This window comes from Dipodomys spectabilis, unplaced genomic scaffold, assembly GCF_019054845.1.
Source record: "Dipodomys spectabilis isolate Male_0828 unplaced genomic scaffold, ASM1905484v1 ptg000067l, whole genome shotgun sequence".
NCBI lineage: Eukaryota > Metazoa > Chordata > Mammalia > Rodentia > Heteromyidae > Dipodomys > Dipodomys spectabilis.
Window position 1 is genome coordinate 1,412,389 of NW_024870744.1, and position 14,739 is coordinate 1,427,127.

At 43.1% G+C, this 14,739-nt stretch overlaps 1 protein-coding gene across 3 annotated transcripts in view; it reads left to right on the forward strand.

The window, feature by feature from the left end:
• Positions 1-14,739, forward strand: part of Ralgps1 (Ral GEF with PH domain and SH3 binding motif 1) — a 242,208-nt gene that overhangs the window by 86,685 nt on the left and 140,784 nt on the right. For all 3 annotated transcript variants that reach the window (XM_042680986.1, XM_042680987.1, XM_042680988.1), the window contains exon 7: positions 194-286. In XM_042680986.1, the coding sequence (XP_042536920.1) occupies positions 194-286 (93 nt within the window). The remainder of the gene's footprint in view (positions 1-193; positions 287-14,739) is intronic.

Genomic DNA, 14,739 nt, shown 5'->3' on the forward strand with positions numbered 1-14,739 from the left:
CTCACCTTTTGACAATTGAGAGACATAGAACATATGGTTCCTATGAACTTCTTAGAACTATATTTTCTACATGAGATATTTTTAAGTGTAATTGAATTTCATAAATATGACAACATTTGGTAATACTTGAGCATGTTTTTCTTTTGTTGTTTATAGCAGCAAAATAATGTATTCCATATCTTTTTTTTTCCAGAAACTTCTAGAACTCAACAACCTTCATTCTCTCATGTCTGTGGTATCAGCATTACAAAGTGCTCCCATCTTTCGGCTGACAAAAACTTGGGCTGTAAGTTAATCTCCTTAAGTCTGTCCCTTTGATTTCTGAGGTCCTTTCATTGCTGAAGACCTGCATGGCTTAAGCCTCAGGCTTTCCCTGGCTGCACTCTTCTAGGGAAAGTTACTGGTTAATGAAATGTTCTTGAAGCATCTTCATGGCTTCAGTGGCTCTAAGCACCTTTTTGGTTTAAGGGTTGGGTAGGGGTGCTCATATAGCTGGGGTTGAAGCCCCTAGTGGGGATCTTTCTGGACCCCTATGTGCTTGTTGTTATCTCTAATGGCCAAGTCCGTGCATAACTTCTGCCTTCCGCTTGATCACACTTATCTCTGCCAGGCTACAAGCTGCACTTGGAAAGGTCTCTGGGCTGATAGTTTGCAGCTGCCCTGGGTCACTGGCCATATTGCCCAGTTTCTCTAGAGAAATCCGTGGCCCTAATATAGGAAAAAGTGATTTTCTTCTTCTTTTTTTCTTTCCTTTTTTTTTCTTTCCTGAGGCCATGGATAATTTCAGCTCAGAGGTGGAGTCTGATAGTTATATAATTGAGTCTGTAGGAAAGTTTTTCTGCTGTAAAAATACTTTAAAAATATCTCAGACCTCTTTATCCTTCTAAGTTGGCCCAGCGCCTGACTTGGGGGAAGTAATTGCTATTTCCATAGCTCATTAGTATTCACCTCTTGGCCCGCTTGCCTGGTCCAGGGTCTCTCTCAGACATATAGCCCAAGCCTTTCAAGACCTGTTTATATCCCACTGCACTGACAGGAACTGTATGGAATTGTCAGATGTACTTCAACAACTCATTTCCGACCTTCTTTCTGCCAATTGTAGGGCTGGGCTCTGTTCCTACTTGGCTGGCTTAAGGAACCTTTAAAATACTTAAGAAGTATGTTGTAGGTGATCAGAAATGGACCTGTTTCTTTGAATTGAAACTTTCCATTGATTTAGCCCTAGCAGAGTGGGGCTAGAGGCGTTAGCCTGGAGACCTGGAACTAGGTTTGTGTTCAGGCACCATTCAGAGTGAGGGGCTTGTTTTCCATCAGTGCTCAGGATAGCTAATGTAGAATAACAGTTTTCAATCAGTGCTTTGAGGAGCCCTGAGGTCCTTAGAGTTACCTTAGGGCTTCTGAGGACTGAGGGAGAGGAGCAAGGGCACCAAGCACATAACCCAGGCCCATTTCTATCCGGAAGTCTTATTTGTGCCAATTTTGGGTATTGAGCTTCTGGTGAATTACAGCTGAGCAATGGCTTTGGAGATTGAAAGTAAGTTTGGAAGCTACTGGTTTCTTCAGTGGCTGCCAGTCCTGTGATTTCAAGGCCATCTGAGCAGTGAGACTTTTTTCTAAAGTTGCTTGGAAATTCTTTTTCAAATGAATTTTCCATCATTTGATGCTGTTATTGTTTCTTGGGCTTCCAGTAGCTGTGTAGCAACTGGGAGCACTGTGTTTTGTATCTTCTCATACCTTGCTGTGAGCAATACTGTGACTCTCAGGGGCCCCTAGGAGCTACAGAGTCATTGAGGGCAGAGCAAGTGAAGCATCCCAAACAGCCTAAGCTGTCTAAGACCCCTACACAGAGATGTGACAGGCAGGGCTCATCCATGAAGGTCTTCATAGTCCTCTCCAAAGGATGCTTTCTGCTGCCAGGTCCATGAGGGCAGCATTAGGACAGAGCAATACCAGGACTTCCCTGCTTGGCTGGTGAGCACTGCTCAGTGGGGCTCAGCCTGAACTGAAGCTAGTGAGTCTGTGCTGCAATGAAAGTTAACTTGCATGGCTTCTTGGAAGGCTAGAGTTCAACACCTATCCAGGACCTAACAAAGGTGTACCCCTTCTCCTAGCTCCTCTCCAACCACATGGATTATTTTCCTGCATGGATTTGCCAGAATGAAAGCATATAAAATGGAAGTCCTAAATTCTTTACACATACTAACTCCTTTAAGTCTGGCAGCTATCCATAGAGGTAGGTAGTGAGGTCATTCTCATTCACATGTGAGGAAACAGACTCAGTAGGGTGGAGTGATTTCCTCAGGGCCAAGGCTAAATGGCCAAGTTGTCTGGCTGCACAGTTCTCAACCTCAGTCATCCAACCCCACTGAGCAGAACAGGACAGTTCCTAACTACCACCTGCCTTTCAAAAACAGTACAAGCAAGCCAGGCACCAGTGGCTCACACCTGTAATCCTAGCTACTAAAATGGTTGATATCTGAAGATCATGTTCAAAGCCAGCCTAGGCAGGAAAGGCTGTGAGACACTTATCTCAAGTTAACTACCAGTGGTGTTGTGGCTCAGAGTGGTAGTGTGCTAGCCTTGAGCGAAAGAGCTCAGGAACAATGCCCAGGCCCCAAACTCAGCCCCGCCTCTTCCCAAAAAGTACAAGCACTGATTAAAATATTTTTCTCCTCTATCAAAAGTGAAGCATTAGAACATAGTTGCTAAACTAGAAAGACAGCTAACAAATTGGGAAAAGATCTTTACTAGCACTACATCAAAGGCCTAACTCCCAATATATACAAGGAGCTCACGAAACTAGCCCTTCCCAAACTTGATACAGCAATTACTAAATGGGCAAGGGAGCTAAGAAAAGAATTCTCAGAGGAGGTAAGAATGGCAAAACACATGAGGAAATACTCATCATCCCTGGCCATAAAGGAAATGCAAATCAAAACAACCATGAGATATAGTCTTACTCCAGTTAGATTGGCCTAAATTTTGAATTCTGACAGTAACAAATGCTGGCAGGGATGTGGGGATAAAGAAACACTACTGTGCTGCTGGTGGGAATGTAAATTAGTACAACCACTCTGAAAAGCAATCTGGAGTTTCTCAAAAAACTAAAAATAGACCTTTCTATGACTCAGCCATACTACTCCTAGGCATCTACCCTGAGCATCATAAACGAGGATATGACAATGACACCTGCATATCCATGTTCACTGCCACACTATTAATAATAGCCAAGATATAGAAACAACCCAGATATCCCACAGCAGATGAGTGTATCCAAAAACTATGGTCTCTATATACAATGGAATTTTACATAGCCATTAGAAAGAATAAAATAATGTCATTTGCAGGGAAATGGATGGAGCAAGAACAAATCATGTTAAATGAGGTAAGTCAAGATCAGAGAGACAAATGCCATATGTTCTCCCTAATATGCGGAAGTTAGACCTAAAATGCAATGGGACATGACAAAGTATACAAAATTCTACATACTCACGTACAGTGAGACCAAAAGAGGATAGTCTTAGGAGCATCCCACCAAGGTGTAATGCCCAAGTGCACATAAAATATATAAAATTAGATACATACTGAAATGAACGCCAAAGATATGGAAACAAAGAACTTTTTTCTTAAATTATTTTTTTTTCTTTTTCTGGTAACTCTGTATTTTTTACCTTATATATGATGTATTCATGTATACATCTGCAGGAGGGTAGGGGGAGGACACAGAATCAGAGGAAAAAGTGCAGCAGTGGCGCGCACTGGACATTGATAAAAGTGAACTATGCAACTCATGGGTGGAGATGGGAAAGAGGGTAGGAAGAGAATGAGGGAACACATGATACTATGTGAAAGGAAATGTACTTATTATCTGACATATATAATGGTAACTCAACTGTGTATCACATCTAAACTACAATAAAGTAAATTAAAGGGGGGGGAAGCGAAGCATTAAGAACTTTGAAGATAAGCTAGGTTACTGTCGGTGCCTCCCTAAGCCTTTAGGCCTTTGTCTTGAACATGGCTATTTCTGGCCAGCACCTTGTTGCCACAGCACAGCAGAAAGAGAAGCCAGAGGCCCTCATGGAGGGCACCAATGGCCAGAAGCCAGAGAATGGCAACCATGCTATGCAGGCTGTCCCTTAAAGTGTGAGACAAACTATCTTTTCAATCAAAGTTGAGTTGTTTAAAAGTTCCTGCTTTGGCCAGGTGGCTTGGCTTTTGTTGATTATTCTGCTACAATAATTTCAGCAAGACAAGAAAGAAAAAGAGAAACTGCTTTGGGATAAGGAAAGGTTTTTGAAATGTAAGGTTTTTGTCTTAACAGGTTGTTCCAAGATGGAATTAAGAGACACCTCAGATTGTTCAAGGCATAGCAGAAAGTGTGGGTATGTTTTGAGATTGTTTGTGTACCATTAATCTTATTTCAAAGTTTTTTTTTTTGGGGTCCGGTTGTGGGGCCTGAACTCTGGGCCTGAGCGCTGTCCCTCAGCTCTTCAGCTCAAGGCTAGCGCTCTACCACTTGAGCCACAGTACCACTTCCGGCTTTTTTCTTATGTGGTGCTGAGGAATTGAACCCAGGGCCTTTGGCATGCAAGGCAAGCACTCTACCACTGAGCCACCTTCCCAGCCCTATTTCAAAGTTTTTTAATGGTCACCTTACTTAAATACATCTTGCCTTCTTCAAACTAACTAGTCTTGAGCAGATTGTGAACCTGAGCTCAACCAATCCAAGCAGAAGAGCAGGACCTGCTGTGTGAGGGATAAATAGGGAGCAGCCGGCCTGCTCTGTGTGCTTGCTTGTTAGATTTTTGGCTGATGGCGCACCCTTCTATGCAGAAGAAATATTTTCCTTGAGTAGAAGTGGGATGGGTGAGGGCTATAGACATGCAAGGAGACCTGTTACTTGTCCATGCAATGGATGACCTTTAATGAGGATCAGTAAGTCACTGATCTGCCCATGGCTGGCTTCTGAGGGACAGGAGTTGGAGTTTGTTGGATAGGATAGACTGACTCTGTGCACAGGCCTATACACAGTAGGTTCTCAATAAATGCTGGCTGGATATGCAGAGTCATAGCTGGCCTGGAAAAACACACAGGGAATGGTTTATTCTAGTACTGGAGTCACTTTGGAATATTTGTCTTCCTCAAAGCTATGAAACCTACACAAGAAGTTGTATCAGCCAATTCCGATTTCCTGAGTACACATCACCTTGCGGCTCGCATTCATTCTGCAGATCAAATATTTATCAAACGCCTCGTCTGTGCCAGGCCCCAGACTGCAGCCAACGCCCTGTCCTCATGGTTTTCACTTTATCCAGGGCAGATAGATGTTATTCAGGAAGGATGAACATATGCCTGGTCTGGCTGCCTCAAGAAGTGATCCATAGATGTGGTTGAATACATTAAATGATGAGCAAGGAATGACAGGATAGGAGTAAAAGTAACTCAGACTATGGAGGGTGGAAAACAGTTGGATGCTGGCTTTACATTGGTGTTCATGGGAGGCACCTTTAAGATGAGGCTGAATGATGGGAAGAAAGCAGCCACGCCAGGAAGTGGAGATAAGCACTTCAGGCAGATGGGACAGCCAGTGCCGTGGCCCATGGCAGGGAGTAAGCTTGGGACAGTTGAGGAATCCACAGATCAGTGTGGCTGGGGCTCTTAGACTGAGAATAAAGTCAGTTCTATTCTAAGTGCACTGATGGGCTTTGAACAGCAGATGACATGAGCTAGTTTACAGTGGCTCTTTGTGTTTTTAATTACTGCTGTTACTGTTTAGAAAACAAATTGGGAGAGGTGGAGACCATAAGTGGAAACCAGGGGATTAATTAGGAGGTGAGACAGAGTCCAAGAGCAAGGTAACATTGGCTAAGGCAGGAATGGTAGTGGAGACAGACAGAAATATACTATGGGATGTGTTCTGAAGGGAGGGTTCCAGGAGAGGCCCTGAGTGGGATGAGGTTGAGAAGGGGAAGGACTGGCAGCTGGTTAGCTGCTGAAGTCTCTTCTATGAACAGTGATCCTGAGAAGAGACTCATTTATTGCCAAGTGACCTTGGGACAGAAGGTTTCTGGAGTGTGAATGAGTTACACATTATGGCAGTCACAGGCACATGTACCATGTGCTACATACACACAGCATGCACTCACACACACAGGGCACATACACAGATGTGTGTATGCAAACCCACAGACAGCATGCACTATGCCCACAGGGATTCTCTCTTTCCTACTGAATTGGTGCAAATAGTTTGACTGGTTTGCAACAGCAAAGTGGAAAAAGAAATCCTGGTCAGTATCCAAAAGGCCTGGTCTTCAGGGTTTGACCTGGGAAGGGAGGGTCTAGGAGCAAGGCTCTCACTCCCAGATATCGGGGACACAAGCTCAGAGAATGACTCCTTTCACCAAGATTTAAGGCCCTTGGCTGATACTTGAGGGGGGCAGATATGTGGCGTTTAATCTCAGAGTCGTTCATCAGAAGTGCCTCTGTTTCCCGCTTCTGCTGCCATCCTGCAGCAGCTGCCTTCACACATGGGTGAGGTGGCAATACAAGACTTGGGATGCTGGCTTCTGGGTTCTGTGAGCCTGGGTCCAGATAGGGAATAAGCCGAATGTGGAGGCTGAGGGATAGAGGCCAGAAGAATCCAATGCTAGCAGCCTCCACTCAATCTTTTCTGCTTCTCAGATGCTGAACATCATCTTTTGGGATACTGCCATTTCACCCTCATAGATAGGCTGGACGTTGCTGTGCTATTTGGTACTATTTATCATCCTATTGAAACAACACCTCTCCCCAGGCTTAATTCTCCTCTTGCTGTTGTGGCAACTGGCTTTTCCTGACTCCTTTGTACCCATGGACATGGCATTTCTACAAGGTCCTCAGTCCTGGCCTTCATGTTCTGTTTTCTTCTCATGGTGAGCATACCAGCTTGGAGAACTTCATCTGTCACCTGGGTACCTCTGTGGTGTCTGGCTATGTGGTTAGAACCCTGAATTTTCTCTGGAGCCCTAGACTTGTGCTTCAGTGCCTACTCCATCCAGCCTCTGTTTTCAGCTTACACTTGACACATCTGAAATCAAACTTTGTTTTCCAGAAGGTGACAGAGTGTCTGAACACTCTCTCTACAGACAATATGGTATATGGAGATGAGGAATAGGCCCTTCTTTCTTATCTCCTGCTCTAGTACATGAACCCAATAAATGCTGGATAAAATACAAGTCAAAAAAACTCCCAAAGCAGAGCTATACTACCAACCAAGAGGGAAAAGTCACCATGAGCTGAAAAAAAAATGAAAGCTATTCAACAGTGAGCAGAGCTAAGAGGAACCATTGTAGCTCTGCCTTTGCAGCTGGGCTCAAATGCCTTCCAGGGAAGAGAGTCTTAGTGTCAGACCCCCACATACAGGGGAGCGGGTGGGAATTAAGCTGCCCATAGCAATTAAGCATCAGATGTCACCTACTCAGAAACTGCAACAAGGGAGAGCCTGAAGCAAGCAGTCACCATGAGAATTAGTCGCCCCAGGCTGTACCCATGTGCTATGCTGTGGCATCTGAATACTCATGACCTGAAGTTATGTGCCAGGAGCCCAGCACCTGGAAGAAATACAGGGCCCCGAGACAGAGAGCTATATGAAAGATACTTAGAACTATGCCCAAGGTTTAGTAAGAGCTAGAGAAGCACTACCTGCTATGATTATTACCAGTATTTTTATTTACAGTTCTTCTTGGCTATTCTCACATGGGCTGTAGAGGCCCTTCTGTGTAGGACCTGGACTGTTTCCATCTCCCAGCTGGTCTGATCTTACAGTCTGTTCTGCACTACTGCTGGAGTGAGCACTGTTAAACACACAGCTTTGGGGTTTCCACATTATGATAATGGCAGATTTTAGTGTTCTCCTTGCCCCTGTGCCCACTCTGCCCTATCTTGCTGGATCGGAATCCCCAATTGTTCCTCCAAAGCAGGATCTCCACTACAACCATTGTGATGCCACACTTTCGTTGTTGGTGGTGGTGGTCATGGGGCTTGAACTCAGGGCTTGGGTGCCGGCCAGTGCTCATTCATCACCTCTAGTGTTATGATTATTGCGTCAGCATAGTTTTGACCATTGTAATCCACTGTAATCCTGGCTACTCCAGAGGCAGTAGTCGGAGAATCACTGAGGCCAGCCTGGCCAAAAGTTAGTCTCATCCCATCTCGTCAAATAAGCTCTGTGTGGTAGCATGCTTCTGTAATCCTGTGTGGGAAGCATAGGTAGAAGATCATGGTTCAAGGCTAGCCTTAGGAAAAGTATGAGACCCTCTTTGAAAAATAACAGGCCAGAACCAGTGGTTCATGCCTATAATCCTAGCTACTCAGATGGCTGAGATCTGAGGATCACGGTTCAAAGCCAGCCCAGGCAGGAAACTCGTGAGATACTTTATCTCCAATTAACTACTCAAAAAGCCAGAAGTGGCACTGTGGCTCAAATGGTAGAACACTGGCCTTGAGCAAAAGAATCTCAGAGCCAGCAACCAGGCCAAGTTTTCAAGCCCCAGGACCAGCAAATAAATAAATAAATAACAAGCAAAATAGGTCTAGGGCATAGCTCAAGTAGTATAGTACCTGCTTATGTCCTGAATTCAAGCCTAGTACTTCTAGAAGGGAAGGCAGAGAAGATACTGAGCCTAAATGAGAGAGAGGGTTGTTATGTCCTAGTGGGTGATTTTTGAGGGACAGTTGCATCTGGGATGCACTTGATACTTGAAAGTACACAGGGAATATAACAGGCATTTTGGCAATGGCAGCAAAGCTTCTGTGGGTTTTTTTCCTGCCCTCTGATGGTACTGAGGATTGAGCTCAAGACCTTGCACTTGCTAAGCAGGCATTCTGCCACTTGAGCCATTCCTCTGACTTATACCTACTTCCAGAACGTAAAATAAAACCATAAACCTTTTGGCCACGAGCAGCAGAGCATCAACTACCACTAGCAACAAAGCAATCCAGAACCCCCAAATCATGTACACAAGAGATGCAAGAATTGGCCGGAGGAATTTTCTATTAAAACATGGCCACAATCAGCTCATTCTTTCTCTTTTGATTGGTATTCACAGTTCATACTTTGTGACTTGTGATTGAAACTCTGTTTTCAAGTTGAGCTAAAGCAGCTGAAAAGTAGAATAAGCAGTGGACATGGTAGTCACATGACATGGCATTCATCTGTCTAAGTCAATACCAAACTGCCAAAGGCAAGTTCCCATCCTTCCCCTACCTTTATTCAAAGCAACACTTGCTATAAACTATTGTTGCCTTAGAGCATCCCTTAGTGCTCCTACCTTGAAGTCATTTCTCATGCCTTCTGTGGCCTCTGGCACCTCTCCAGCCCCATCTATGCTCACTGAAATCTTTCAAGACTCTTTCAGGACTCTCTCCCTCTTTTGTTGCTCCTTCCTGAAATGGACTTTGTTCTCTCCCTCTAGAACCCTCTTGATGTTCTCTGACCCTTCTTTGTCTTTGCTAGACTAGCCCTTTAACATTGCTCAGTCAGTTTGAACAATTGTAACTTACATTTTGTGCCTGGCCATTCATCCATCTCCAGACCAGCTCTGGTCCCCAAATGGATCCATGGAAAATGCATATTAGGGAATCAATCTCAAGGTCCCAGTTCCACTCTTGTTTTCTTGTGGGAATATCTCCTAAGATTGTCATGGGTAAAATAAAAAAATGATCACATACAAAGACATCATAATGAAATCCACCAGACACTTTGAAGAAGATGAGGAAGAAGGTGGGCTAAGGGAATATAATAGAGAAGGTGAACTTGTTCCAAGTACACTATGGAATCATTACAATGAAACCTCTGTGTACTATTCATTTAAAAGATGCTAATAGAGAATGTTAAAAAAAAAAGAGAAAAGGAGGAAAATATTATTGGAAATACTTGATGAAAAGTTTGCCATGAGAGTATATGTTGTGTATACATGTGTGGGATTGGATACATGCATTTGTGTGTGTGACTGTTAGATACTTTTTTTGGGGGGGGGGGAATCCGGTCGTGGGGCCTGAACTCTGGGCCTGGGCACTGTCCCTCAGCTCTTCAGCTCTAGGCTAGCGCTCTACCACTTGAGCCATAGCGCCACTTCCGGCTTTTTTCTTTTTGCTTATGTGGTGCTGAGGAATCGAACCCAGGGCCTCAGGCATGCAAGGCAAGCGCTCTACCACTGAGCCACCTTCCCAGCCCCTAGATACTTTTTTTTAAAGGTAAAATGACTCATAAATATAGAATGAATACTTGTTAATGATTTCATTTAACTCATTAATTAATAAGCAAACCAGTAAGACATAGACATTGTTTTCTTTGGTTCTCCAAGGAGAACCCAGAGTACTACACTGTGTGTGTGTGTGTGTGTGTGTGTGTGTGTGTCCAGGTTCTGGGCTTGAACTCAGGGCATAGGCGCTTGTCCCTGAGCTTTTTTGCTAATGGCTAGTGCTCTACTAGTTGAGCCACAACTCTACTTCCAGCTTTTTGGTGATTAATTGGAGATAAGAGTTTCACAGACTTTTCTGTCTGGGCTGGCTTCAAACCATGGTCCTCAGATCTCTCAGCCTACTAAGTAGCATAAGATTACAGGCAATGCTTTTTATACTCAAGTAAGATATGTTACAAGAATTTTTAAAACCAATGCAAAATAATTCAGTATTCCCAATGTAGTAAAATTTGTTTTTCTGTAGGCAGGAATTATTTACATGGCTACATTTTCTACTAATTAATTTCTATCTTAATAGGCTTTAAGGCAGCCTTCAGCAAAGAGAATAGGCAGTTAATCCAGATACCACACAATTTCAAAGTCATACCTTCCTTATATTACATATAATCAACTCCATTGCATTTATTATTTTACAATACATATGTGACTTGGTAGATTTTTTTTCTTATTTTTTAGAAACTGATATTAGGTATCCAAGGAGGTAAAAATTACTTTCAAAATGCGCCAGTTCCATTCCATACTTACCTGCTGAATCCATTGGTCCATAGATTATTGACTGCACTAAAAATTCTTTCCATACCAACTGTGGACACTGGAATTGAAATCGAATTCTGAGCCAGTTTTAACATATTTGGAGCAACAGGCTCATTGTTGAAAATATTTCCACATATCAGGAAATGTTATTCTCTCAGGGCAAAGGAACAAGATACCAATGTCTTCATAAAGTGAGTTTGGAGGAACTTTTCTTTTTCCCTCTCCATGGAGACAACGTCCAGATTTGGACTACCTTATTAGAAAGAGAGGGTCATGAATAGCCCGCAGAGTACCCACTTCCAGGTCTGGCAGCATGACCTGTGGTCATCCTGGCTTTGACCTGGTGGTTTATTTCTCTCCTGTATCCTTTGGAGTAGTAGCACCATGAAAATGAGCTAACATGAATAATAAGAGGACTTCATTTCTACCTTGAAGTTTAATTCATTTTGGCTATACATTCATGTGCCATTGGTTTTTTTCTTAGCCTCTTAGACATTTTTGCTTTTTGCCTTTTTTGTAGAGTCCTAAACTTCTTTTATTGATATTTTTATATAGTAAGCTCTTGGGTTTAGTTATTTCCATAGATTTGGTAATTAGATTTTTAGCATATCAATTTCTAATTTTACCTGTCAATGTATTCTCCTTTCCCTGCTGCCCTGATGTTCTTAGCCTCTTGAGTTTAATGTTTAGTTCATTGATAATAGTTCTTTCTGTTTAACTATAAATGAATTGCAAATGGTGAACTTTTTCTTGGCATTTTTTTTTGGGGGGGGTCCGGGTCATGGGGCCTAAACTCTGGGCCTGGGCACTGTCCCTCAGCTCTTCAGCTCAAGGCTAGTGCTCTACCACTTGAGCCACAGCGCCACTTCCGGCTTTTTTTCTTTTTGCTTATGTGGTGCTGAGGAATCGAACCCAGGGCCTCATGCATGCAAGGCAAGCGCTCTACCACTGAGCCACCTTCCCAGCCCTGGACACCATTTTTGCTTTATCACATAGTGATAAAATATTTTCTTTCTTTTTTTGGGGGGGGTCCAGTCGTGGGGCCTGAACTCTGGGCCTGGGTGCTGTCCCTCAGCTCTTCAGCTCAGGGTTAGCGCTCTACCACTTGAGCCACAGCGCCACTTCCAGCTTTTTTCTTTTTGCTTATGTGGTGCTGAGGAATCAAACCCAGGGCCTCATGCATGCAAGGCAAGCGCTCTACCGCTGAGCCACCTTCCCAGCCCAGTGATAAAATATTTTCATTGTTGGTGGTTTGTCAGTTGTCCATAATCTTGGTTTTTATTTCCTTTTTGCCTAAGAATTATTAGACTATTCAGGAATTTCCAAGGAGTTGGGTTTCTACATGTTCACTGCCTTTGTCATTACTCTCATGCAACAAATACTTGAGGAGTGTTTCTTCGGTGTTGGAAGCACACATATTCAGGGGACAGTACAGAATGTGGCCAGCACTGTCATCTTCACAGGATTTCTTGGCTAAGTGAGACATACATGCTAAAAAGGTAAAATAATAGCAAAAATACATCAAAATAGTAACAAATACCATTGAATAATATCTCAGGGGTCTAAGACTACTAAGTAGCTTCGTGTTGTATAGGCACTGAAGGTTCTCTTAATCTCACATCCTTACCTCTTTTCCTGGACATGAATGGTTTTAGTATCTGTTTGACTCCTGGTAAGCAAGTAATCTATTTTCTCATATGTAGTTCTGATGGCTTATTTCTGAGGCTTTCCATAAACTCTAAAATCTAAAGGACCTCAATTCATGTGAGGTTTACAGTTTGTGGTTCTACTTGTAGTAAAAGTTTAAAACATGTGTAAATAAATGCTGTTATTTTCTGAGTAAACAAACTCTATATTTAAGAAACTAAATCTCAAAAGGCTTTTTATCAGCATAATATGTGCACATTAATTTTTTAAAATCACTAAGTACTGAAAGGCTTAGTGAAATAACTGACTCTCTGCACTCTCTCCCACCCACCCTCCCCAGAGGCAGCCACTCCCAGCCACCCAGCAGCTTCTTTTGGTATCTGCCACACTTACACCCATGTGCATTTGCCACAATTTCCCCATCCACTTTAGAGAGTATCTAGTGACATTTTCGTATGATAGATTTGTTTAGTCCCTAGAACTACTCTTTCTTTCTTCAAAAATACATCACTATAGTTAAATCAGTTTTGTTAAATGAGTAGTGTCTTAATGGTTAGGAGTAAGTAAATATACTTTTCTATATAGACAAATAATAAATTATAGCATGTTCTTGAATATTTTCTCATCCTCCTGGATATTCTAATTTCCTTGGAAAAAAAAACAGTTCTTGGACCAGGGATGTAGTGTAGTGGTAGAGCCCTTACCTAGCATGGTAGAAGGTCCTAGCTTCAATACCTAGCACCATCCTCTCTCTCTCTCTCTCTCTCTCTCTTTCTCTCTTTCTCTCTCTCTCTCTCTCTCTCCTTATTGACCATTTGTTTATTAGACACACATATCCATGCAAATTTTTATAATGGTCTTTATTTTTTGTTATTTATGCCTCCTCCATACCCCAAGTATGCCATCATAGGGAATCTTCTTCTTCTTTTTTTTTTTTTTGGGTCCGGTCGTGGGGCCTGAATTCTGGGCCTGGGCGCTGTCCCTCAGCTCTTCAGCTCAAGGCTAGCGCTCTACCACTTGAGCCACAGCGCCACTTCTGGCTTTTTTCTTTTTGCTTATGTGGTGCTGAGGAATCGAACCCAGGGCCTCAGGCATGCAAGGCAAGCACTCTACCACTGAGCCACCTTCCCAGCCCTTTTTTTTTTTTTTTTTTTTGAGATGTCCATCCAGGCTTGATTCGTTGTGGGCTAGTTAATTGTCTTAAGGACTGATACTCATTGGGCATCCCAGAATCTCCTTTATCATCCCGGACTGGACCTACTGTTGCCTGTATATTTCTTACTGCCCCTAGTTTATTCCTTCATATTGCTAAAGGAAATTTTCAGTTTTCAAATCTATCATGAGAAATATGTGGGCTGGGGATGTGGCTTAGTGATAGAGTTCCTCAGTACTACATAAAAAGAAAACTCCAGAAGTGGTGCTGTGGCTCAAGTGGTAGAGTGATAGTCTTGAGCACAAAAGCTCAGGGACAGTGCCCAGGCCCTGAGTTCAAGCCCCAGGACTGGCAAAACAAACAGAGAGAAAGTTTCTTAATGTTTCCTAGCAATTCATGCATTATTCTTGAGCAATCTGCCACTGTCTTGAATCTCATTTGTAGGCACTTAATGGACCAATGAGGTTAACCAGATCTAGCTCTTCTGAGTGTGGGAGGGCACAGGTGACAGGATGCATCTCTGTGGTGTTGTCTGTACAGTTACTGGACTAGAGCTAAGCAAGCTAAACATCACAGGGGCATGGGCAGTGATGCAGCTGAAACTAAAGAAATGTAGGCACTGTATACTGGCATGATTTAGTTGGAGTGGATAAGGACATCAGGGTTGGTTTAACTGCTGGGCAAATGTAAATGCTTGCAAAGAAGTCAGCACATTAATAGGGTGCTGGAGGCTTACACTTACACTCCTAACTACTCAGGGAGCTGAGTTGTAAGGATTGCAGTTCGAAGCCAGCCAGGGCAGAAAAGTCTAGGAAATGCCTGTCTCCAATTAACTACCAAAAAAGCCAGAAGTTAAGCTCACATGGTAGAGTACTTTGGGATAGCAGCCAGGCCCTGAGTTCAAGCTCCAGGATTGGCACAAAAAGAAACCCCCCCAAAACA